At 44.3% G+C, this 25,910-nt stretch overlaps 1 protein-coding gene across 1 annotated transcript in view; it reads right to left on the bottom strand.

Annotated features, from left to right (window-relative positions):
- mark4a (MAP/microtubule affinity-regulating kinase 4a) overlaps nt 1-25,133 on the bottom strand; it is a gene marked incomplete at its 3' end in the record, with an annotated part of 89,859 nt that extends 64,726 nt beyond the window's left edge. Inside the window, exon 1 of the mRNA XM_083633242.1 lies at nt 25,025-25,133. Coding sequence (XP_083489368.1) covers nt 25,025-25,078 — 54 coding nt within the window. The 5' untranslated portion in view covers nt 25,079-25,133. The remainder of the gene's footprint in view (nt 1-25,024) is intronic.
- Nucleotides 25,134-25,910: the final 777 nt, after the last annotated feature.

The following is a 25,910-nucleotide window of genomic DNA, read 5'->3' on the forward strand; positions in this document are numbered from 1 at the left end:
GCTAAAGTGTTCAAAACACATCTACCTCTGCAATCGAGCAATTACTTTTTTTTTACTTTAGTTTTTATTTAGACAACAGAGACAGACACACAATACAATCCTTGACAGCAAAGCAAGACAGTATGGATAACCTGAACCTTACAGAATTAAGTCATAACAAAAGAAAAGAAAGATTTATTAAATGAAAGGCGTTACAGGCAGGGCCCGAAATTAACACCCGCCAAGCGCCATTGGCGACCAGATTTTACGTTTGACGGGTGACGCTCAGGGGTCTACCCACGTGGCGGGTCCCAAAATAGTGATCATGTCAAATCAAAAGTAAAACTATGTTTTGGTGTGCAGCCGGCTAACATGAGTGCTTAGTGAGATTGTCTCTAGTTTTCTGGCAGGGCGGGGTCCTTCGGGCTAACACTGTTTAACACGGGGATCAACTCACACCGGCACGCACCATGAGAACAAACAAACGCACCCAGCAGCCAGGCAGCACACAGGGACGTGAAAGAGGCCGTCTTATAAACATGAAACTTCATACACTTGTAACTTGTAACTGTGTGAACATAGCGTTAGGCTGGGTTCACACCGGGCACCCAAGCCTTGCCTACGCCTTGCCTTTACCCACGCTTTTAAATAGGCGTCCGTTTTAGTCAACGAAGCTGTGTACCCCGGGCGCCTGAGCGTGAACCCTGCGTGTACCCACGCCTTGCCTGTGCCTTGCCGATTTTATCGTTTAGGCGTGAGTTCTATTTTCAAGCCGACTAGGCGCGTGCAGGCAGGCTTCTTATGTCAAGCCATGAAAGAAAAACGCGACAATACTAGGGGTCGACCGATTATCGGTTTGGCCGATTATTATGGCCGATATTCAACATTTTGCCGATTATCTGTATCGGCATTTTCATTGGCTGTTTGCCGATATAATAATTCAATAAAAAAATGCGCTAATTTGCAGCTGCTGCGGCTGGAAGGAGCCTCTCCTACAGTACTGTAGTTCCCTCTGTGTGATCTGGAGCAATGTCCCTCCCACAGCGCTATCTGATTGGTTACACATCGAGCAATAGCCTATCAGAGAGCTGCTCAGAGATGAAATCTGACACCTCAGTGCTCCAGCCTGCACAGAGGCAGGCCGTGGCCGTCTGAGCTGTGCTGCCTCTGTGGAGCGGACAGCGGACTTGACTAGTTGGCTGTTGCGACTGTGTGACAGTCACAGTGTTAAGGTAAAGCTGCAGATATTGCCATGCCGAAGTTGTACTAAAGTTAATATACATAATAATTACCTACGCTGACATTTCAAAAACACCACGATCTTATGAGCGATTCGTATGAAGCGCAGCCTCGCACAGTGCAAAGAGTGTGGAGATAGGTCTGTCTATAAGTGAGAGAGATGATTGTTGCAGTGATAACGATAAGATAACAGAGATTATTTGTGTACTGATAGCATATATCTTTGAGTAACGTTGGTGCCTGCTGTGCAAGTGCAACTCAAACTTATCACCGTCCACCGCTGTTGAAGAGGGCAAAATAGCCTAGTAACCTCACAAAGCAGTGTATGGGGCACTAGTTTTTAATTCCATAGTAGCGTGCGTGTCCACGGTGTAGCGTCGCTCTTTTTGAATCAAATGGCCATGGTTGTCAGTAGCGAAGCTGTTTTATTGATCCAGGCGCGCTGCGTGTCCGAAAAATACATTGGCAGGCAGGCATGTCTGGGCAAGCTGCAGCGGACTTTTTTTCTGCTCTCTCTGACTCTCCACCCGCTGGACTCTCTCTCTGCTTGGAACAAGGAACCGAATAAACTAGGACGAGACATTTCGTCAGCGGACTCTAGAATGAAACAAGGAACCGAATAAACGAGGATGAGACATTACATCAGCGGATGCACGGATGAACGTGTTTGTTTCAGTATTCTCCTTTGAGAGCCTGGGGGTGAGGTTAGTGTCAGGTGTAAGCGGAGGGAAACCCTCTATTATTTTGTTACTGTAGTGAGTCGGTGTTAGTTTGTTAAAAGTATAAGTCCACAGCTTTATCTTGATAATGTGCCCAAGTCTCCACTAGATTGAACAAACACACACACACACACACACACACACACACACACACACACACACACACACACATACACTTTGATTCATATCAATATTAATAGAGTGAATATTTTCAAATAATATTGTAGTTGGATAAACTGAAGAAAATGAATTTCAACAACGGGTCGTGTTATTCTAAATTTTGACACCAAGATTTAAATTTTTACTGCAAACATATATCGGTTCCAAAATATCGGTTATCGGTGTCTTTCATTGCCGATAATCGATATCGATATCGGCCCTGAAAAACCCATATCGGTCGATCCCTAGACAATACCCGTGGGAAATGGCAAAGTCAACTGAATTTCAAAATAAAATGGAGTTACTACAACAGTGTTGAGCAGCGAGAGAGAGAGAGAGATCGACGGGTGGCTATCACGTGGGGCTTTCTCCCCGTTGGCAAACAAATCTTCAGGAGAGAGAATAGCGACCGAAGAAGCTTGATGGACAATGTTGTTGTGATGTTGTTGTGCTATTCTTGCAAGATTACCTCTCTAAAAAGTCAGACTATAGTCAGACCTGGTTATACATACTGTATATCCAGCATCAATAGCACATTAAATATATCAGATTTATTTTACCTACCCATGATAATTCGGGACCACACGTGAGAGAGGAGAGGCGCTTGTGACTCGGCTCCAGGTTCAGCGTGCAATAGGCGTGCGGTGTGATCGCAAAAGCGTGTAATAGGTTCATGCCCAGCTCAAGGTCTGCAGGCGTAGGCGTGGGTTGAGGCAAGGCAAGGCGTAGGTTCCCTGTGTGAACGTAGCGTTCTATCGTTGCCATGGAGATGTGAACTCGCGGTGATCAGAGGGGATATCTATCACCTATGACTTACAGAGGGATTTATCAGACGCATGCTAAAATAAACACGTGTAGGCGGCACGGAGCATTGCTCCTCGCGTCCCATGGATCGTATAGGTTACTTTTACTTTCACTTATGCCTTTCCCCTTTTTATTGCTGTGACGGCCGTAACGTCAAATGTATTATAATATTCCTATGGAGTTATGGATTTGTTGGGATATAGGCTATTTAGTCGGCTATAAATGCACAGGAATACCATTGTTTTTCGGAAGGGAATTAACGTGCACAGACGAGACTGCAGTAAACAGTGATTTGATCCGCCTTCCCGCGGGTTACCCGTACCCGGAACGAAAGACGTAACAAGATGAGTCGCCGTTCCGTCCTTGTGACTTTCAAACAGGAGGCGAGGCGAGGTGTAACGATGCTGCAACGATCACAGCTTTCACAGGCTGTGTAAAAGGGGCTTATTTATCATTGTAATTTAGCAGTTAGCTTCCATTACATAAACCTCCTTGAGTTGTTGCTTCCATTGACCCAAAGTACTGTAGGTGGCTGTGGTCGAGCTTTCAACAGCTTTCAACACGGTTTGCACTTTGCACCATTAGAATCAGCGTGACAAAGCTCAGGGACTAAGCGCAGTGGGGTTGCTTACTTATGCAGCCTAGTGTACTTTACTAAACCTGCATGGCTTACTTCAACACCTTCAACATTTTATTGCCCCAGTATGCAATGACACAAGCTATTTTCACACATGAACTCCGGATCAGGTGAGGGTTGCCCCCCACTGAGCCTGCCCCGGATGATACGTGAAGTGTACCCTTTCACACATGAGGCATGTTGCTTTCACACATGAGTAGCACCTCCGCAGAGTTTGTAAAGTAGAGAGGGGGCGGGGGCGGGGGCGGGGGTGGGGGAATTTGGGCATGACCACACGAGTTGTGAAAACGAAAAATACATAATGGGCGATAACTGCCTAACGTTCACGGTATATAATCGTTTGCGCATAACGTTAGTAAGTAATTAAACAACCCTACAACTCACGCCCAGATGCATCGATTTCCTCGAGTCGCAAGCACTACAAACAAAACAGGTCTTTGCTATGTTCAGTCCCAAAATGCATCCAACCTACTAGAATTATACAGAATACAGGAAGCTAGACGTTTTTACCTTCAAAATAAAATAAATGTTGTATTACTTAGTAACAAAAAATCAGAATGTCGACTCACTACGGGTTAAAATTGACTTTTCGAAGGGAGCAGATATTCTTCCAGTTTATCTCCGTTCTGTATCTTTCGAAACACACACAAAAAACATTACACGTGCATTTACTTTATTTAATTGCCATTATTGCGAAGGTTATACCCGGAAGTTTTCGTTTTATACTGCCTGACTTGACGCTACTTGGAATTTGCGGTTCTGCCATTGAATCTTCACAAACGCTGTGTACACGTTAAATCAAAGACATGAACGCAACCAGATCCAGATACCCTACCCGATGTCCAATACTGGGAAGCGGTCCCTTGATCTGGTTTGGCTAAACCAGATAATTGCCATCGAGCTGGATTCTAGTTAACTAGTTCGCCACTCGTTGGAACCAGGAACCAGGTTTTTCCAATCAAGCTGAGAGCTTGTGCACATGAAAATGCCCGTGCACAGGAGCTCGTGCCCGCAAAAGAGGCGTGGTTTTTAACAACTGCCAATCACAATGCAATATGGACTGCTCCAGCTTCTACAGCGCCAGACACGCCTATTTCCTCATTCATTCAAAGCGCAAATCGTGAAGCTTTACTACTGTATGTCTGAATCAAAATCCGTGTTGGATATTATTAGTCTGTTCCCGAATGACTGTCTAAAGTTACCACTTTTACCCCCAAAGCCGGGCCTGGCCTCCACGTAGGCTATCTACAGCAGCTCAATTCACCCTCTCAATAAACTCAATATAACCATGTCTATTTCCAAAATCCGTAGGCGTTTTTAGACCATCTCATGATGTGTTTGGTCTCATGGAATAATTCCTATAGGCTAATAGGTTATCAATAAAAAAAATAACGATAATACAATTTAAAAAGGCTGCTGAACTGAATCGACACGGTACGTGCGGGCATAGATTTCATCTATAAAATATAGCATATTTTGTGGTCACATATAGGCTATTGGCAGCAGAGTCGCATATCTCCATATTTCATACAATGACTATGCTGGAAATAATATGAAGTTCAATCACATCATACAGGCCAAAAGCAACACAGTTGCAGCTGCAAAATGCAGGAGTAGCCTAAATATGAATCATCTGTGTGCAGGCGATCCCATATTAAATTGCTTAGATACAGTAGTAGTAGGCTATTCTGACATGTATGACCATGTCCAACCCAACATCAGCTCCATTGCGCACACGGCACCGTGTGCTTTGGAAACGTTTATGTAACCTTTTTATGCCAGTTTAGTGATATTTCTCCACTCACCATTCAGCTGCAATCGATCGGCGGGATCAACCAATGTATCTACTTGAGAGCACAAAAATTAATATATAAAAACATATTCCAAAGTGGTAAGTAGGGCTTCATTTAAATGTAGCCTGCAACAAGTGCAAGGCTAATCAGTCCTCGTTTAATTCACAGGAGCCATTTTTTTTCTTTTCATTTGATTGCAATGTATTTTTCATATGGGGACCATATGAATGGTGACGCCCTGTTTCCAGAGAGCAGATTGGTAAGCAGGTGGGTCTTTCATGGGTTTTGATCTTATCCTCTGAACTTAACCTGTTACAAAGCAGGTTAGCCGTAGAGCATAAGTTGCTATGGTGATCTATCTCGGTAAGAAGGTAACTAGCGTCGTGGTACGGCAAACCTAGGGTTAAACTTGAAGTTACCTCGCTAAGCCACTAATCTTGCTTCATGGTACACCCCACAGGGCACACTCACTGCCCAACGCAACGGCATGCGAGGTTTGCATTGCAATTGCATTGATCGACAGACAGACAGACAGACAGACAGACAGACAGACAGACAGATAGATAGGGAGCTCACTTCTCTCAAGAGAAAAGGTTGTTTGTTGGTTGAGAGTGTTAAATGTGAAATGGAGTGAAGAAAAGGGGAAACTTATTTATCTTAAATTAAAACACTTCATTTTAAGATGCACATTTTTCCAAAGCACTCTGTTGTATGTTATTTTTAAATGCATTATTTTACTTGAAATGAGAAAAGAACATTGCTTTATTATAGTAGGCTAGTTATGTATAATTAATCCAGTTAAATATGAAAACTGTAAATAAGCATTGTTGATGTTTATTTTGATTTAACAGTCAGTTGTTGACTACATACAGACGTACCATTATGCTACTTCAATCATTGAGTTCAATGCGACTGAATCATAGCGCAAGCTACGTTACAATGTTCCGGACCTTTGCTTGAGGAAATTTTCTCTAACTGGACCTCTTTCATTTTTAATTGAGTGCCCCTGGTCTAAGCGGTGCACAATGTAGTTAGCAAGAGTAATCTAATGGTATAGAGTTCTGGTAGAAGAAGCAGCTGTAATACTTTAAGTGACGAGTGAAGGCCAGCTGCAAAGTGATGTTTGTTGGTGGGGGGTTCTCATGTCAGTGGGGGGGGATTCAGGTGAGTTCAGGAGGAGGTAGTGGGGTTTGTGGGGGGTGTTGGTAGGGACCTTGGTGGGAGGGGGTTACGGGCCTTGTTTTTGAGGCTGACGGCAGTTGGGAAGAAGCTGATCTTGTGGCGAGAGGTTCTGGTCTTGACTAGTCTCGCTAGCCAGCCTCCCCTCAATTCTGTGAGAAGAGTCTGGCTGCATGAAAACAGGCTGCTGGCATAAGCCCTCCCCTGCTCTACTCTGCTCTCCCATTGGAGCGACCATTTCAGTCGCCGCCGGATTTCTGCTCCCCGCTTACACAAGCTTTGTTATTGGCTCCGACCATGTCAATCAGAGCGGCTTCCGCTCCCTCCTCCCTGTGTGTCGCTGTACATGTTCCCGGCCGCCGCAGTGAAAACAACAACGCTAACTGGCTAGCAAGCTAACGGAAGAAACCTACACGCTAGCTCATTGCTACACGCTGAAAATGGCAAGTTGGATTGTTGGAAACTATTTTCCAAGGGCACTGCCGCTAAGCACCGCCCATCGCAATTCCAGAATGGAGACCTGCGCCGCCAGACTCCTCTCACGGAAGGGAGGGAAGGCTGGCCAGCCAGATTAGGTCTTGACAGACCTCAGTCTCTTGCCGAGGGCGAGTGTTTTGAAGAGCTCGTTCCCAGCATGGTAGGGGTCGGCCACGATCTTACGAGATCGCTTCAGTGTTCTAGCTGCATGCTGGTCCTGAAGGGATGGCAGGTTGCATCCGATCACCTTCCTAGCACAGTCGATGATGCGCTGCATTCTGTTAATGTCCTTGAGGGCAGCAGCAGCGTACCAGACGGTGATGGAGGAGGTGAGGATGGACTCAACGATGGATGTGTAGAAGTGCACCATCGTTGCCTTTGGCACTTTGAATTTCTTCAGCTGCCGCACGGAGTAACGCATCGTGAGTTACTCTGTGATTCCCACCCCTACTATGAGACTAGAGGAGAGAGAGAGAGAGAGAGCTATAAGAGAGAAAGAGCTATAAGAGAGAGAGAGAGAGAGAGAGCTATAAGAGAGAGAGCTATGGTGAGAGAGAGAGCTATAAGAGAGAGAGAGCTATAAGAGAGAGAGAGCTATAAGAGAGAGAGCTATAAGAGAGAGAGAGCTATAAGAGAGAGAGCTATAAGAGAGAAAGAGCTATAAGAGAGAGAGAGAGCTATAAGAGAGAGAGCTATAAGAGAGAGAGAGCTATAAGAGAGAGAGAGCTATAAGAGAGAGAGCTATAAGAGAGAAAGAGCTATAAGAGAGAGAGCTATAAGAGAGAGAGCTATAAGAGAGAGAGAGCTATAAGAGGGAGAGAGCTATAAGAGAGAGAGAGCTATAAGAGAGAGAGAGAGAGAGAGAGAGAGATAGCTATAAGAGAGAGAGAGAGAGAGAGCTATAAGAGAGAAAGAGAAAGAGAGAGCTATAAGAGAGAGAGAGCTATAAGAGAGAGAGAGCTATAAGAGAGAGAGAGAGAGAGAGAGAGAGAGAGAGAGAGCTATAAGAGAGAGAGAGAGAGAGAGCTATAAGAGAGAGAGCTATAAGAGAGAGAGAGCTATAAGAGAGAGAGAGCTATAAGAGAGAGAGGGCTATAAGAGAGAGAGAGCTATAAGAGAGAGAGAGCTATAAGAGAGAGAGAGCTATGAGAGAGAGAGAGAGAGAGCTATAAGAGAGAGAGAGCTATAAGAGAGAGAGAGCTATAAGAGAGAGAGCTATGGTGAGAGAGAGAGCTATAAGAGAGAGAGAGCTATAAGAGAGAGAGAGCTATAAGAGAGAGCTATAAGAGAGAGAGAGCTATAAGAGAGAGAGAGAGAGAGCGAGCTATAAGAGAGAGAGAGGGAGAGAGAGCTATAAGAGAGAAAGAGAAAGAGAGAGCTATAAGAGAGAGAGAGCTATAAGAGAGAGAGAGCTATAAGAGAGAGAGAGCTATAAGAGAGAGAGAGCTATAAGAGAGAGAGAGAGAGAGAGAGAGCTATAAGAGAGAGAGAGAGAGAGAGCTATAAGAGAGAGAGCTATAAGAGAGAGAGAGCTATAAGAGAGAGAGAGCTATAAGAGAGAGAGAGCTATAAGAGAGAGAGCTATAAGAGAGAGAGAGCTGTAAGAGAGAGAGAGCTATAAGAGAGAGAGAGAGAGAGAGAGCTATAAGAGAGAGAGCTATAAGAGAGAGAGAGCTATAAGAGAGAGAGAGCTATAAGAGAGAGAGAGCTATAGAGAGAGAGAGCTATAAGAGAGAGAGAGCTATAAGAGAGAGAGAGAGAGAGAGAGAGAGCTATAAGAGAGAGAGCTATGGTGAGAGAGAGAGCTATAAGAGAGAGAGAGCTATAAGAGAGAGAGAGCTATAAGAGAGAGAGCTATAAGAGAGAGAGAGCTATAAGAGAGAGAGAGCTATAAGAGAGAGAGAGCTATAAGAGAGAGAGAGCTATAAGAGAGAGAGAGCTATGAGAGAGAGCTATAAGAGAGAGAGCTATAAGAGAGAGAGCTATAAGGGACCGTTCGTTATTGGAGGAAAATAGGGGAGGGTAATCTTGTTTTAAATTTAGTTTGAGGGAGGGTACACTCTCTTTAATTTGAGTCCAGGGGAGGGGTATACAATTTTGATTAGATAAAAATATATAAACTTTTTGTTTGTGTGTAATGTTTGCTTTTCGGACTTCAACAACTACTGAGTTGCTTCATTTACACCCCTCCTGTCCAAACTGTTTGGTATGTCCCGGTGCATTGTTTCTCTTTGGCGGTCTGATCTGTCGATCTTTGTGCTTGGCCTATCCAGACAGTAGGCGTGTACAGTATCTGGCGAATCAGTGGCGCTTTTCTGGTGATTCCACGGCTGCTGGGCTCTGTTTGCCTCGACGGAGGGCTGGGGTCTTGTATGCACCGCTGGGGTAACCTATACGTTCATACCAGCGAGGCTGCGACAGGCTGGTGTGCTGTTGCTGCTTTCTTTCGGGAGCGCGAGCCCCAGAGGTGTCTTTCGTAACAAGTGGCTGACTCATTGTGATACATTAGTTTGATTTGATTGTATAACTTAGTGTAAGACCACCATCCTGCGGGAGCCCTTACACGTAATTATTGTTGCTGCGTGCTATCATGACATGGTGATATGTAACAAGTGTCAACCAACCTGTGCTGTGATGCTATGAGCTGTTTTAATTAAAACATATATATATATTTTTGTCGATAATAAAGATTCCTATTTTAAGCTGCTTCTTGGTGTGTGTGCCTTAACGGCGTTGGAGCCTGTGGCTGTGGTCTCTAGGTGCCACAATATGGAAGTAGGCTACATTTCCAGCACGAAAAGTCGAGCAAACAAACAGACATGGCATCACAAAATATATATATGTCGAGCAAACAAACAGACATGGCATCACAAAATATAGATGGGCTCTATCGTTGCGCCAGATAAGTCTAGGAAGTCACAGTAGAACCGAGTTACGGCTCACTCATCTCCTAAATTACGTTAAGTCTACAAGGGATATTTATACCACCAGGATGACATATATGTTTCACATAGGGTTGTGTTTTGATTTCGAGATTTTATTTTGTCCAATATTGAAATGTTCGACAATTGCATGTTGTGTTAACATTATTTCTATCTACCTTTCTATCTATTTAGGCTAATTTGGATGCTATTTGTTATCGAAATGTAGCTCAATGGATGCTGGGAGATTTTACATGTGTGGCTTTGTGCCTGTCTGCTGAGGGAGTGAGAGAGAGAGAGGGGGGACAGAGAGTGGAGAGTCCGCCACATAGAACCGGCTAACTTTTTTCCATCAGTCATTGACTGTTATTTAAACACAAATATTGATATACACAGACTGAAGATTGTTTCACAAGCGAAAATAGCATTATGTAGCGACCAGAGGAGGCGGTCGCTCTGATTGGTGACAGTTCTGCTCTAAGAAGCGCAAAGGATTATGGGAGTTCATGTTCTTGTGGTTTAGTGATGTTGTGCTCATGTTTTGATTGCATTATGTGGTAATGGCAATGTTTGTGTGGCCAGGATGTTTAGTTTTACTATCAATGTAGCCACCACGACTGAGACTGTTAGTGTGTTTGATCACCTCTGGCCGGAGTTTCTGCATATGTTTGGTTAAAAGTAAGATATCGGTGTCAGTCCGCATTCTTCCACGCTTGCCACAATATTGTTTGGGGAGGGTTAATCATATTTTTCAATGGAGGTACGGTGGTGCAGTGGTTAGCACTATCGCCTCACAGCTCGAAGGTCGTGGGTTCGATTCCCACCTGGGGACGAGGTGAGCGCTGAAGGAATGCGTGCCCGTCCACACACCGCATGTCCTCGAGTGCCCACCGCCCGGGTGGGGTCGGCAAAATGGCCTTTCTGTGTGGAGTTTGCATGTTCTCCCCGTGCCTCCTGGGGGTCTCCTTCATATAGGAACCCCCTTCACAAAAACATGCAACATCCTGGTTGCTAATGTGGTTCCTCCTCTGATCGTTAAGGGCGCCTGTTCAGAGGGAGGGGAACTGGTTGGAATAGCGTGAACCTCCCACGTGCTATGTCCTACCGGTGAAGCTTCCTCTGGCAGGTGAAAAGAAGCGGCTGACTGACTGCCCATGGCTCGGAGGAAGCATGGAATCAGTCTCGGCTCTCCCCAGATCGGCAGAGGATGGAGTAGCAACCAGGATTGAGCAATCAAATGAGCACTAAACGGGGGATAAGATGGGATAAAAAATCTGGAAAAAAATATTATAAAAAAAAAATATATATATTTTTTTTTCAAATCACTTGGGGAGGGTCAAGGAAAAATATATTTTGATCGGGGAAGGGGCACAGCTTTTTATTTCAGAGCACACCAAATCCCTCCAGTGACCCCCCTTCTAAATAATGAACGGTCCCTAAGAGAGAGAGAGCTATAAGAGAGAGAGAGAGCTATAAGAGAGAGAGAGAGCTATAAGAGAGAGAGCTATAAGAGAGAGAGAGAGAGAGAGAGCTATAAGAGAGAGAGCTATAAGAGAGAGAGCTATAAGAGAGAGAGAGAGAGAGAGAGCTATAAGAGAGAAAGAGCTATAAGAGAGAGAGAGATATAAGAGAGGGAGAGCTATAAGAGAGAGAGAGAGCTATACGAGAGGAGAGAGCTATAAGAGAGGGAGAGCTATAAGAGAGAGAGCTATACGAGAGGAGAGAGCTATAAGAGAGAGAGAGCTATAAGAGAGAGAGCTATAAGAGAGAGAGAAAGAGAGAGAGCTATAAGAGAGAGAGAGAGTTATAAGAGAGAGAGAGCTATAAGAGAGAAAGAGAAAGAGAGAGCTATAAGAGAGAGAGAGCTATAAGAGAGAAAGAGAAAGAGAGAGCTATAAGAGAGAGAGAGAAAGAGAGAGCTATAAGAGAGAGAGAGCTATAAGAGAAAGAGAGAGCTATAAGAGAGAGAGAGCTATAAGAGAGAGAGAGCTATAAGAGAGAGAGAGCTATAAGAGAGAAAGAGAGAGCTATAAGAGAGAGAGAGCTATAAGAGAGAGAGCTATAAGAGAGAAAGAGAAAGAGAGAGCTATAAGAGAGAGAGAGAAAGAGAGAGCTATAAGAGAGAGAGAGTTATAAGAGAGAGAGCTATAAGAGAGAAAGAGAAAGAGAGAGCTATAAGAGAGAGAGAGCTATAAGAGAGAAAGAGAGAGCTATAAGAGAGAGAGCTATAAGAGAGAAAGAGAGAGCTATAAGAGAGAGAGAGCTATAAGAGAGAGAGAAAGAGAGAGAGCTATAAGAGAGAAAGAGAAAGAGAGAGCTATAAGAGAGAGAGAGCTATAAGAGAGAGAGCTATAAGAGAGAGAGCTATAAGAGAGAGAGAGCTATAAGAGAGAGAGCTATAGGGGAGAGAGCTATAAGAGAGAAAGAGAAAGAGAGAGCTATAAGAGAGAGAGCTATAAGAGAGAAAGAGAAAGAGAGAGAGAGAGCTATAAGAGAGAGAGAGCTGTATGAGAGAGAGAGCTATAAGAGAGAGAGCTATAAGAGAGAGAGAGCTATAAGAGAGAGAGCTATAAGAGAGAGAGAGCTATAAGAGAGAGAGCTATAAGAGAGAGAGCTATAAGAGAGAAAGAGAAAGAGAGAGAGAGAGCTATAAGAGAGAGAGCTATAAGAGAGAAAGAGAAAGAGAGAGCTATAAGAGAGAGAGAGAAAGAGAGAGCTATAAGAGAGAGAGAGTTATAAGAGAGAGAGCTATAAGAGAGAAAGATAAAGAGAGAGCTATAAGAGAGAGAGAGCTATAAGAGAGAAAGAGAGAGCTATAAGAGAGAGAGAGCTATAAGAGAGAAAGAGAGAGCTATAAGAGAGAGAGAGCTATAAGAGAGAAAGAGAGAGCTATAAGAGAGAGAGCTATAAGAGAGAAAGAGAAAGAGAGAGCTATAAGAGAGAGAGAGCTATAAGAGAGAAAGAGAGAGCTATAAGAGAGAGAGAGCTATAAGAGAGAAAGAGAGAGCTATAAGAGAGAGAGAGCTATAAGAGAGAAAGAGAAAGAGAGAGAGAGAGCTATAAGAGAGAGAGCTATAAGAGAGAAAGAGAAAGAGAGAGCTATAAGAGAGAGAGAGCTATAAGAGAGAAAGAGAGAGCTATAAGAGAGAGAGAGCTATAAGAGAGAAAGAGAGAGCTATAAGAGAGAGAGAGCTATAAGAGAGAAAGAGAAAGAGAGAGAGAGAGCTATAAGAGAGAAAGAGAAAGAGAGAGCTATAAGAGAGAGAGAGAAAGAGAGAGCTATAAGAGAGAGAGAGTTATAAGAGAGAGAGCTATAAGAGAGAAAGAGAAAGAGAGAGCTATAAGAGAGAGAGAGCTATAAGAGAGAAAGAGAGAGCTATAAGAGAGAGAGAGCTATAAGAGAGAAAGAGAGAGCTATAAGAGAGAGAGAGCTATAAGAGAGAGAGAAAGAGAGAGAGCTATAAGAGAGAAAGAGAAAGAGAGCGCTATAAGAGAGAGAGAGCTATAAGAGAGAGAGAGCTATAAGAGAGAGAGCTATAAGAGAGAGAGAGCTATAAGAGAGAGAGCTATAAGAGAGAAAGAGCTATAAGAGAGAGAGAGCTATAAGAGAGAGAGAGCTATAAGAGAGAGAGCTATAAGAGAGAAAGAGAAAGAGAGAGAGAGAGCTATAAGAGAGAGAGAGCTATAGGAGAGAAAGAGAAAGAGAGCTATAAGAGAGAAAGAGAAAGAGAGAGAGAGCTATAAGAGAGAGAGCTATAAGAGAGAGAGAAAGAGAGAGCTATAAGAGAGAGAGAGCTATAAGAGAGAAAGAGAAAGAGAGCTAAAAGAGAGAAAGAGAAAGAGAAAGAGAGAGCTATAAGAGAGAGAGAGCTATAAGAGAGAGAGAAAGAGAGAGCTATAAGAGAGAGAGAGCTATAAGAGAGAGAGAGCTATAAGAGAGAAAGAGAAAGAGAGAGCTATAAGAGAGAGAGAGAGCTATAAGAGAGAGAGAAAGAGAGAGAGCTATAAGAGAGAGAGAGAGTTATAAGAGAGAGAGAGCTATAAGAGAGAGAGAGCTATAAGAGAGAGAGCTATAAGAGAGAGAGAGAGAGAGAGAGCTATAAGAGAGAGAGAGAGTTATAAGAGAGAGAGAGCTATAAGAGAGAGAGAGCTATAAGAGAGAGCTATAAGAGAGAGAGAGCTATAACACACACAGACACACCTCCCCTTCCCTCTCTCTATTTCAAGCATAATCAATATGTATATTTAAGCAATATAGCATGAGAGCAAGTGTGTTGTGGCGAATATATCCCGCTGATAAGCTGTTATCAGCGGGATATATTCCACAACACCACGCAGCTCGAGTGCTATATTGCTTTTATAAAACGGTTTCCAAGTATAATAATATAATAATAATAATACTATAAGTCCGACTGGCATGGTATTCTGATAGAGTCAGTTGAAACACTACTGTAAGGCGGGACCGCAAGAACGTGCGGGTGATTTGATTGGATCGTTCTGGAGACTGAAGTTGACATTGGCCAATCCTGGCGCTTGCTGAGAAGCTGAGAGCTTTCTGGAAAGCCGACAGGCAGCTCGAGCGCAGCGCTGCATCCTCAGCGCTTGCTGAGAAGCTGAGTGCTTTCTGCAAAGCCCGACACCAACTAACGTTACGGGGTTAAATGCGGGGTTAAATGCGGGGTTAACAGCCTTTTTTTTGCAAAGAAGACATTAGCCTGCATTTATTCTTGTACAAAACATAATTTTCTGCAAAGTATTAGTAAAGTTATAAGCGAAGATCGATTCACAAGGATCTGACAGCTGTCTCCGCCATTTGTTTTTTTTGAGGTAACCAAAGGCTTTTAGTAAGATAGTTGCCATGGCAACCAATAACCCATGGCCATGGGTTATTGGATTTATACAATGGCTGTGAACCAATCAGATTGCTTGATTTGAGAGAGCCGTTTTATAAATCTGTATATATTTCATTACAAAATATTGTTGACACGGTTGTTGTTCGAACTACCTGTATGTTGTTACAGTAACATAATGTTTCCGTTCTGTATGTTACAAACTATGTCTGTACTACCATGTACAATGTGCTTTGGCAATACTGTAATTCACTATGGTCATGCCAATAAAGCCTCTTTGAATTGAATTGAGAGAGAGAGAGCTATGAGAGAGAGAGAGAGAGAGAGAGAGAGAGAGAGAGAGAGAGAGAGAGAGAGAGAGAGAGAGAGACCTATACGAGTAAATAGAGCGAGCAGATGCCGGCACAGTGGTCCCTGGCCGGACCCAGGGCCTGAGGCATCACACTTCCATCCCCCCAGCATTGCTCGCTGCCACACACACACACACACACACACACACACACACACACACACACACACACACACACACACACACACACACACACACACACACACACACACACACACACACACACGGACACTCCCTCCCTTCCTATGCTTCCATTCGTGTCCACTCACCCCACCTATTAGAGCCAATTTGGACCCACTTGCTACAATAATCTAGTCAACAGCGCTCACTCCTCACTTTAAAGTCCCTGGAAACCAGAAATATTTCTTTATTATTTAGCATTTTGAGTTAATCACATCACAGGACCCTATGTTAATAAGCCACCAGCCAAATTTGAACGATGATGAACGTCGCAAAGTATATAAATTTAGGTTTGACAGCCATGGCAAAACTCATGAGATTTCATTATTTTTTAGAGTGTACTTTCTCCCGCGGAATGTGTGGGCGTGTCCAGTCTACAGCAGGGAAATTTCTGTCTCTCGGAGAGCGCGAGAGAGAGGGGGGGAGGGAAACGGAGAAAGAAAGAAAGAGAGATGAGTGCACACACCGTGTGTGTGTGTGTGTGTGTGTGTGTGTGTGTTCGCGCGTTGCTCCGCGGCTCTGAGGAAGAGATCTCTGTCCGTTCTCTCTCTCTCTCTCTCTCTCTCTCTCTCTCTCTCTCTCTCTCTCTCTCTCTCTCTCTCTCTCTCTCTCTCTCTCTCTCTCTCTCTCTCTCTGTGTGAGATTAGCAAGGTGTCGGGTTTCAGTTTTTCTCTCTCTCTCTCTCTCTCTCTCTCTCTCTCTCTCTCTCTCTCTCTCTCTCTCTCTCTCTCTCTCTCTACCTCTCTAGAGAGAGAGAGAGAGAGAGAGAGAGAGCCGCACAATGCCGGGTGTCGATGATTTGATTTGACAATTCTGTTGACTGGCTTTGGCATTGGTCAATCATGGCGTGTTCCACCCCCAAATAGAGTGGGATTCAGCGTGTTGTCGTGCTACGCGAGTGGGATCCGCGGAGTACCAGGCAGCCACCTGCTTCGAGCGGACAATCCGATGCATGGGTGGTGCCCGCCCGCCTGGAATGTCCGAGGGGCGACCCCTGACAACCACGCTCTCAAGCGCGCGCCTTTTACGCTACTTCTGTAAATACGATATTCCTGGAATGCGCGTTTTAACGAGCCAGTTACATTTCTTTGCATTCTTAGAGATTATAGTTTTTGTTTTTTGTTCATGTTTCATACTATTGGCCAAGTTATTAGTTAGTTAGTTTATGCGATAGGAATTCTGCCAGATGACAGGCACTAGGCGCCATTTTCTACTTCATTTGGAAGAGAAAATTATCCTGAAATGATAGAGAGAGATGATTGACAGCTGCCATGTCGTGATATGATTGGTTGAAATGGGGAAGAAATTTGATAGTACTAGGTGAAAAAGTGTGAAAAACTAAAGAAATTAGATTTTTGTGATTTCTTTTTATACACCATTAAATAGGTGCACTGCATACCCAGGTATTTGAACTAAAAGAAAAGAGAAGTCATTTTTGGGTTCAGCTCAACTTTAACACCGCTCACTCCTCACTTTCAACACCGCTCACTCCTCACTTTCAACACCGATCACTCCTCACTTTCAACACCGCTCACTCCTCACTTTCAACACCGCTCACTCCTCACTTTCAACAGCGCTCACTCCTCACTTTCAACAGTGCTCACTCCTCACTTTCAACACCGATCACTCCTCACTTTCAACAGCGCTCACTCCTCACTTTAACACCGCTCACTCCTCACTTTAACACCGATCACTCCTCACTTTAACACCGATCACTCCTCACTTTAACACTGCTCACTCCTCACTTTCAACACCGCTCACTCCTCACTTTCAACACCGCTCACTCCTCACTTTCAACACCGCTCACTCCTCACTTTAACACCGCTCACTAGGGGTGGGGGGGAAATCGATACACCATAGTATCGCGATATTTTGACTGACGATATTGTATCGATATTTGGACGGCAAGTATCGATATAAAAAAAAAATAATAATAATAATAATAATAATAATTCTGCAGGCCATGCCATGCCAGGCCACTGGGCATCTGCCAGAAGCGCCCGATGGTGCAGTCCATGCCTGCAGTGGCGTATTGAGCCCAGAGAAGCTTAATAATGTAGCCTACATGTGGGGCAAAAACAAAACAAAACAAAAAAACACTGCATGTTTTACTTCCGGTGAGGTCAAGGAAAAGGTAGGAAAAGGAGTTAGACAATATATCGCAATACTAGCTTATCGCAATATCGCAATACTATCGTATCGTGACTCAAGTATCGTTTTAGTATCGTATCGTGGGCATCTGATGATTCCCACCCCTACCGCTCACTCCTCACTTTCAACAGTGATCACTCCTCACTTTAACACCGATCACTCCTCACTTTAACACCGATCACTCCTCACTTTCAACACCGCTCACTCCTCACTTTAACACAGATCACTCCTCACTTTCAACACTGATTACTCCTCACTTTCAACACCGATCACTCCTCACTTTCAACACCGCTCACTCCTCACTTTAACACAGATCACTCCTCACTTTAACACCGATCACTCCTCACTTTCAACAGCGAGCACTCCTCACTTTCAACACCGATCACTCCTCACTTTCAACACCGCTCACTCCTCACTTTCAACATCGATCATTCCTCACTTTCAACACCGCTCACTCCTCACTTTCAACACCGCTCACTCCTCACTTTCAACACCGCTCACTCCTCACTTTCAACACCAATCACTCCTCACTTTCAACACTGATCACTCCTCACTTTCAACAGCACTCACTCCTCACTTTAACACAAATCACTCCTCACTTTCAACACCGCTCCTCACTTTCAACACCGCTCACTCCTCACTTTAACACCGCTCACTCTTCACTTTCAACACCGATCACTCCTCACTTTAACACCGCTCACTCCTCACTTTCAACACCGCTCACTCCTCACTTTAACACCGCTCACTCTTCACTTTCAACACCGATCACTCCTCACTTTCAACACCGCTCACTCCTCACTAGAGATGCAGCGGTATGATTTTTTGACGGTATGATAACCTTGGAGAAAATTACCACGGTTTCACGGTATCACGGTATCGCGGACCTTTATGTATTCTTGTCAAATATGGCACAAAAAAAACATACAATTTTTTACCATGAACAAAATGATAGTTGAATGGGGACCATGATGACAAAAATATCTTTGGCAATGAAGTATGCCACAGCATAATTTAATTATTTGGCATGTTTGGATTTGGGTGCATAGGCAAATGCATGTTGAATTGTTGGCTGGTCTCTGCAGCTGTTGATGTGGATACCCCTCCGCTGGTGCCAGTACTACTGCTAGCCTAAAAAAAGAAAAAATACATGTTAATGTAACCTACATCTGTAATGACAGTTAACTGTTGCGAATGTGTGTGTGCTTGGATATATAACGGTACTATTCTTACTTATCATAAATGACGATTTATTTAATCTAATTTTATGTAAAACTAAAACACATAATATCAAATAGATGCTTATCTTTTGTAAAAATCGGATGGACACTGACTGCACTGGACACAAATGATTGTTTCACGTTGATGGCGCACACCCCCACTCACACACACCCCTCTCCCTCTGTCTCACACATTAGCCTCTGTGCTGAGCGCTTGTCTTTTCCCCCTCTCTCTCTCACACACACACTGTTTGTGCCTCAATTCACTGGCAGGTTGGAGGAGTCAGTTTCTACATTATTGAACGTTACTTCTTCAGTGCAATATGTTTTTGATAACGAGGCGCTGGCCAGCCTGGCCTACACAAGACGTGATCACTCAGTCAAGAAGTAACGTTACGTTAACGTTAGTCAGCTGATGCTAATTAGCCATGTTAACGATAGCCTATGATGAGTCATGAGTGTTTATCTTACGTTAATGTTAGCTACTCCTCAAACCTGCCGGTGGAAATGGTTTAGCGTTATGTCCGATGTGATGTATGATGAAGCAAGACAACGTTAAGTACCTTGAATTTTGCAAATGAGGACGGCTGGTGTTGATGGGCTATCATGTTTGAGGTAGGCTATTGCCTCCTAGTGCAGCCACTCTTCGCCTGCATGTCTTGCATGTTGGCTGTCCTTCCTCCTGTAAGCCCTGGCCATCCGTTTTTCTGATAACCAAAATAGTCCCACACTACCGATTTTGTCCTTTTTTGACTGGGGAAAAAGTTCGGGGGGTTCTTCACCTCTCTGGCAGCCATTGTCACGCGGCCACTCACAACAATGATGACTCCTTGATGATGATAGCTGCGGTCTGCCAGCTACTGATTGCTCTACACACATGCAGCAGGGGGGAGGGGCCGCGTAACTGCACTCTGTCTCTGCAAGGGACCTGAGGGCACTTTCTCTCAGGGAAACAGCTGATACCGTGGAGAAGGTATGACGGCAAAATTTAGTGGTTTTGATACCGTGGCTTTTTCAAACCCCGGTATACCTTCAAACCGGAAACCGCTGCATCCCTACTCCTCACTTTCAACACCGATCACTCCTCACTTTCAACACCGATCACTCCTCACTTTAAAGGAGAATTTCGTTTTTTTTTAACCTGGATCCATCTCCTGGCATTAATTATGATTTGGCCACTCACCAGGCGATCTCCGCGGCGTTTCTGGCCGTCCTAGCGTTGTTTTGAGATGAATAGCGTCCAAGTCAGTTGTAAAATGGAGCTGACTTGGGGCCAAGTGTGAGCCTGTCTTTCCTGCATCTAAATAGCTATTTTTATTCCCGTTTTCGCCAAATATCGTCAAAATCTGATCCCTCAAGAATCACCACAGTGATATTTCGCCAAAGCTGTTTCCTGGAGTCCCACAGGGATCAAATTACCTCAAACGTGATCTCGGTCACCAAGTCTCGTGAAGTCCCGCGATACTTTCCTGTCGACTGGCCAAGTACAGGAGGACGCTTTGCGGTGGTGGTTTTAGCGCAACCTATGTGGGGTTTGGCATAACCTATGTGGGATTCGAAAATAACGAAGGTTTTGCCAAACCCCACATAGGTTGCGCTAAAACCACCACCGCAAAGCGTCCTCCTGTACTTGGCCAGTCGACAGGAAAGTATCGCGGGACTTCACGAGACTTGGTGACCGAGATCACGTTTGAGGTAATTTGATCCCTGTGGGACTCCAGGAAACAGCCTTTGGCGAAATATCACTGTGGTGATTCTTGAGGGATCAGATTTTGACGATATTTGGAGAAAACGGGAAAAAAAATAGCTATTTAGATGCAGGAAAGGCAGGCTCACACTTGGCCCCAAGTCAGCTCCATTTTACAACTGACTTGGACGCTATTGATGTCAAAACAACGCTAGGACGGCCAGAAACACCGCGGAGATCGCCTGGTGAGTGGCCAAATCATAATTAATGCCAGGAGATGGATCCAGGTTCAAAAAAACCGAAATTCTCCTTTAACACCGCTCACTCCTCACTTTAACACCACTCACTCCTAGGGCTGGGTATCGAGTTTCGATACTTACTTGGCACCGAAATGAAAGCATCGATACTAAGGGTATCGAAACCTCCCTTGTCAAATGATACCAATTTTCAATACCAAAACAAAACAGCATCATTGAGCCTATAAGCATGAGACATGCTAATACAGCTGGTGATTGGCTGTCATGTAGAGGCATGCAGGAAACGTTACGCCCACTTTAGCCGGTGTGTGTTTGTTGTGAGTCAGGCGTGCGGTGCGGATATAGTATACAAGAAGTTAGCCACTCAAGCTAGTCCTATCCTGGAGTACCATATGGCAAAGATGATGAAAAGCAGGGAAAGAAACAGAAACAACAAGGACTGGTTTCCACAGACAAGAGAAATAATCGAGAGGTGGGTCAGCTTACCGCAAGTTGTTGTTGATGTTAGCGGTTATCAGATCCCTCAGTCTGACAAATCCATGCATCTGGCTGTGAGTTGTAGCTAGCATTAGATCGTTTAATTAATTGGCGCGGTAACATTATGCGCAAGCGGGCATTATGTATTTTTAGCAACTCGTTAACAAACGCTGATGTCATGATAGTTTGTTGAATGCAAATGCGATTCATTTATATTGATAGGCTAGTCAGTGAATGCATGAAGTGGAGCTGTCTCGTCAGATTTGACAAGAATGATGTTCTGTTGCAGCAGTGAGCATTAAACACTGATCTGCAACGCTAGCGTTAGATGTTTCATTAATTAGTGTTAACGTTATGTGAAAGCGGATAGTTATCGCCCATTATGTATTTTTAGCAACTCGTTAACAAACGCTGATGTCATGATAGTTTGTTATATATTTATATAAATGGGATTCACTTTGTGCCATTATTGATAGGCTAGTCAATGTTCAACTAGTCTTCCATGCATGAAGTGGAGCCATCTCATCAGTTTGGACAAGAATAGCGTTCTGTTACATCAGTGAGCATTAAACACTGATCTGCAACTCTCTGTTTTGCACTGAAAACTATTGTACTAATTTATTTGTTTTACATTTCTTTCCTTTGTAGTACACGTGTTACGACGATGAGGATGCAAAACATGTAATTTGCATGTTTCGTTCCACCCATGTTTCGTCCGCGCTGCCAAATTCAATGGAATGAAACGAATCTTGTAGCCTATGTTGGACGTAGTGAAGTGTTTTTGATTGATTTGTTCATCGGACTCAAAACGGTCTCCGCTGATAAGACACGGAGATCTCTGTTACAGGCAGGTGCTACGCCTCCTCCTGACCAGTTTTAAACATTAAAACACCTGCGGCTTATAGTCCAGTGCGGCTTATATTTGCCCAAGGGCCGTGGCACTCAAAGTGTTAAACATTAAAACACCTGCGGCTTATAGTCCAGTGCGGCTTATATATAACAATCATTCAATTTAGCTGCTGCGGCTTATATTCAGGTGCGCCTTATAGTACGGAAAGTACGGCTGACGAAAGCAAAGCGTGTGCTTTGCAACACAATGATATAAACGTTAGAGCACAATATGAAAGTTAAACGATGGACATTGAAGACATGAAAATGGGCTGCCTCATGTTTCTCACGTGCAGCATGATCGGCTATGCGATCGGCGACAATAAAGAAATATCTGCAGCAGCAGATCACATATTTGAGGTCAAAATCGGCCGACACAGATTGCGTGCCGATCGATCGGTGCACCCCTAATCAAAACGGTATCGATATCGAAAAATTTGGAACGATACCCAGCCCTACTCACTCCTCACTTTAACACAGGGGTGTCAGACTCATATTAGGTAGAGGGCCGGATTTGTTCAACTGAGACCTCATGGGGGCCGGATTTTTTTTTTACTAAAATCAATTCGACTCATTTACCCATTTACTTCACAAAAGAAATACTGCTCTTTCCATTTCTCTTGAAACTGCAGTGCCTGCATTCCGTGTCAACCTTTCTCTTTTTCGACAGCATCTTGTTGATTCCTTTGTTTTTTGGTAGGTAGCCGAATGCGCGATTCAATTCCAGCGTGGCATCATGGCGGCTTTGTTTACACCTGATGACCTACTGACATACTTCCTTGTAGTGCAGGTTAATTAACTTATGAATGAACTCTTAGCTTGCTTATTAGCCACACGTAGTTCATGATAATGGGGTGTGAATTTAATAATAATAATAATAATTAAAAAAAAAAAATATATATATATATATATATATATATATATATATATATATACAGTATATATATATATATATTCCAAAACATCTCGCGGGCCGGATGAAACCTGCCCGCGGGCCGGATCCGGCCCGCGGGCCGTATCTCTGACATCCCTGCTTTAACAGCTATCACTCCTCACTTTCAACAGCGCTCACTCCTCACTTTAACACTGATCACTCCTCACTTTAACACCGATCACTCCTCACTTTAACAGCGATCACTCCTCACTTTAACAGCGATCACTCCTCACTTTAACACCGATCACTCCTCACTTTCAACACCGCTCGCTCCTCACTTTCAACAGCAATCACTCCTCACTTTCAACAACGATCACTCCTCACTTTCAACAGCGATCACTCCTCACTTTAACACCGCTCACTCCTCACTTTAACACCGCTCACTCCTCACTTTAACACCGCTCACTCCTCACTTTAACACAGATCACTCCTCACTTTCAACACCGCTCACTCCTCACTTTCAACAGCAATCACTCCTCACTTTCAACAGCGATCACTCCTTACTTTCAACACCGCTCACTCCTCACTTTAACACAGATCACTGCTCACTTTCAACACCGCTCACTCCTCACTTTCAACAGTGATCACTCCTCACTTTCAACACCGCTCACTCCTCACTTTCAACAGCGATCACTCCTCACTTTCAACAGCGATCACTCCTCACTTTCAACACCGCTCACTCCTCACTTTCAACAGCGTTCACTCCTCACTTTCAACAGTGATCACTCCTCACTTTCAACACCGCTCACTCCTCACTTTCAACAGCGATCACTCCTCACTTTCAACAGCGCTCACTCCTCACTTTCAACAGCGCTCACTCCTCACTTTCAACAGTGATCACTCCTCACTTTCAACACCGCTCACTCCTCACTTTCAACAGCGATCACTCCTCACTTTAACAACGATCACTCCTCACTTTCAACAGCGCTCACTCCTCACTTTAACACCGATCACTCCTCACTTTCAACAGCGATCACTCCTCACTTTAACACCGATCACTCCTCACTTTCAACAGCGATCACTCCTCACTTTCAACAGCGATCACTCCTCACTTTAACACCGATCACTCCTCACTTTCAACAGCGATCACTCCTCACTTTCAACAGCGATCACTCCTCACTTTCAACAGCGATCACTCCTCACTTTCATAGACAAACAGAAGACATGTTTAGAACCCAGAGATGACACAGTGATTTGGATATGCATCATAGGGAGTGTGCAAGGGAAATTGTTCACATTGTGTTACTTTCTAGATAGATAGATAGATAGATAGATAGATAGATAGATATAGATAGATAGACACTGACATGCTGCAGACTACATTCAGTGTGTCTTATATATAATACCCCCCTGGCTTCTGCAGGCCCCTACTGGTTTCCACTGTGCTGAATGCATGGCGCTGTCTGTCTGACACCCACTGGCTCTGGGGTTGGGTGCTTTGTAGGCTGCGCAGCAATGGACTGCACATCGTTTTACGCAGTAATCCTCTCGCTTCATAGGTGGAACAACCTAGATATGCCATAGACATGCATTTACACCCCCCCCCCCCCCCCCACACACACACACACACACACACACACAAACACATGCATCCCACCCATCCAATTTCTGGGGAATACACACACACACACACACACACACACACACACACAAGCAGCAGCAGTAGTAGGGCCATAATGTGACATCACTATCTCTCCACAGCCTTATAATAAGAGGTGACAGAGGCTGGTATTGAGGCTTTCTGCGCATATCTGCTGAGTGTTATCGCAAGCGGATGGACTGATTCTGGGCTGTTTGCCTGCCATCAGCTCTTTCCCTGCACACACACACACACACACACACACACACACACACACACACACACACACACACACACACACACAAGGATAGCCCATTTTGAGCGAGGCTGCTCTGCTAAAACATCCGTCCAATATCACCTCCACAGTGCCTTTATCCAGCAGGAAAAACAGCATAGGCCCAATGGCCCCATCTGCACTGGAAATAAACAGCTGAGGGGCAGCGGCTCCACGTTACGTATTAGGACATCTTTGTTCAAGGATGCATCGTTTTTTCGTGCATGCACACACACAGATAGGCTATATAACGGTAGGCTGTAATTGCACTTACATGGTCTCCAGTACTCCTGTCGTTTGCAGACGGTAACGCAGAACGAGAAGACATGTTTTTTTCCCTGAGTAAGAATCACGCTGTCTTGATAATATTTACAGGCTCTGGCTCCACAGACTGAATAACATCCGCAGATGCGACCCACCGGCATCGAATCAATCTGCTTCTTCTCCGAGCGGCCAAGCCGTGGTGGAGAGGAGACCTCTGCCTGTCATGGCAGCACTGGGTATCTGGTGGGGAGGGAGGGGGGGGGGTCCTCAAACAAGCTGCATTTTCCACCATGCACTTGCAAAGAAAAAAGAAAAAGAAAAACGGCCGATCAACGATGCAGCAAATGCAATGTAATGCAAATCCCGAGCATCGAAAGGGGCTCAAATGCGGTGATTGGCCGGAGCCCAGCGTCTCTGTGGCGACTCTCCACCCCCTGCCTCATTTCGCCATGCAAAACAAATAGGAGTCCTTCTGGAGACAGGGTGTCATCTTCGCTTTATCAGAACGCTGACCGATAGAAGCTCTCGGTTCACCGCCCCGACAGACGCGACGCATCCACCCGCTCCCCTTCACACAGCCTACGGTGCAGGAGGCACGGGAAAAGGCCGAAATGTTCACAGTCCGTATTCCCGGTCGGCGAGTGCGCACCAGGCGTCAAGACAAACCCAATCAAGAAATATTGGACTTCCGGTTATACATTTCAAAATACAACCCCTGTTATCGATAATTTTGCACACACACAAAAAACCCTACTATAAAAGTAACAGCAGAGAGACAGATAATTAATTAAGCAATTAAATGTGAATACTTACAGAGATAAATAAATAATAAAAATGTTATTTATTTATATATTTATTTATTCTTCTGCTATTATGATTATACGGTAATTGTGATT

This window comes from Poromitra crassiceps, assembly GCF_964638095.1.
Source record: "Poromitra crassiceps genome assembly, chromosome: 1".
NCBI lineage: Eukaryota > Metazoa > Chordata > Actinopteri > Beryciformes > Melamphaidae > Poromitra > Poromitra crassiceps.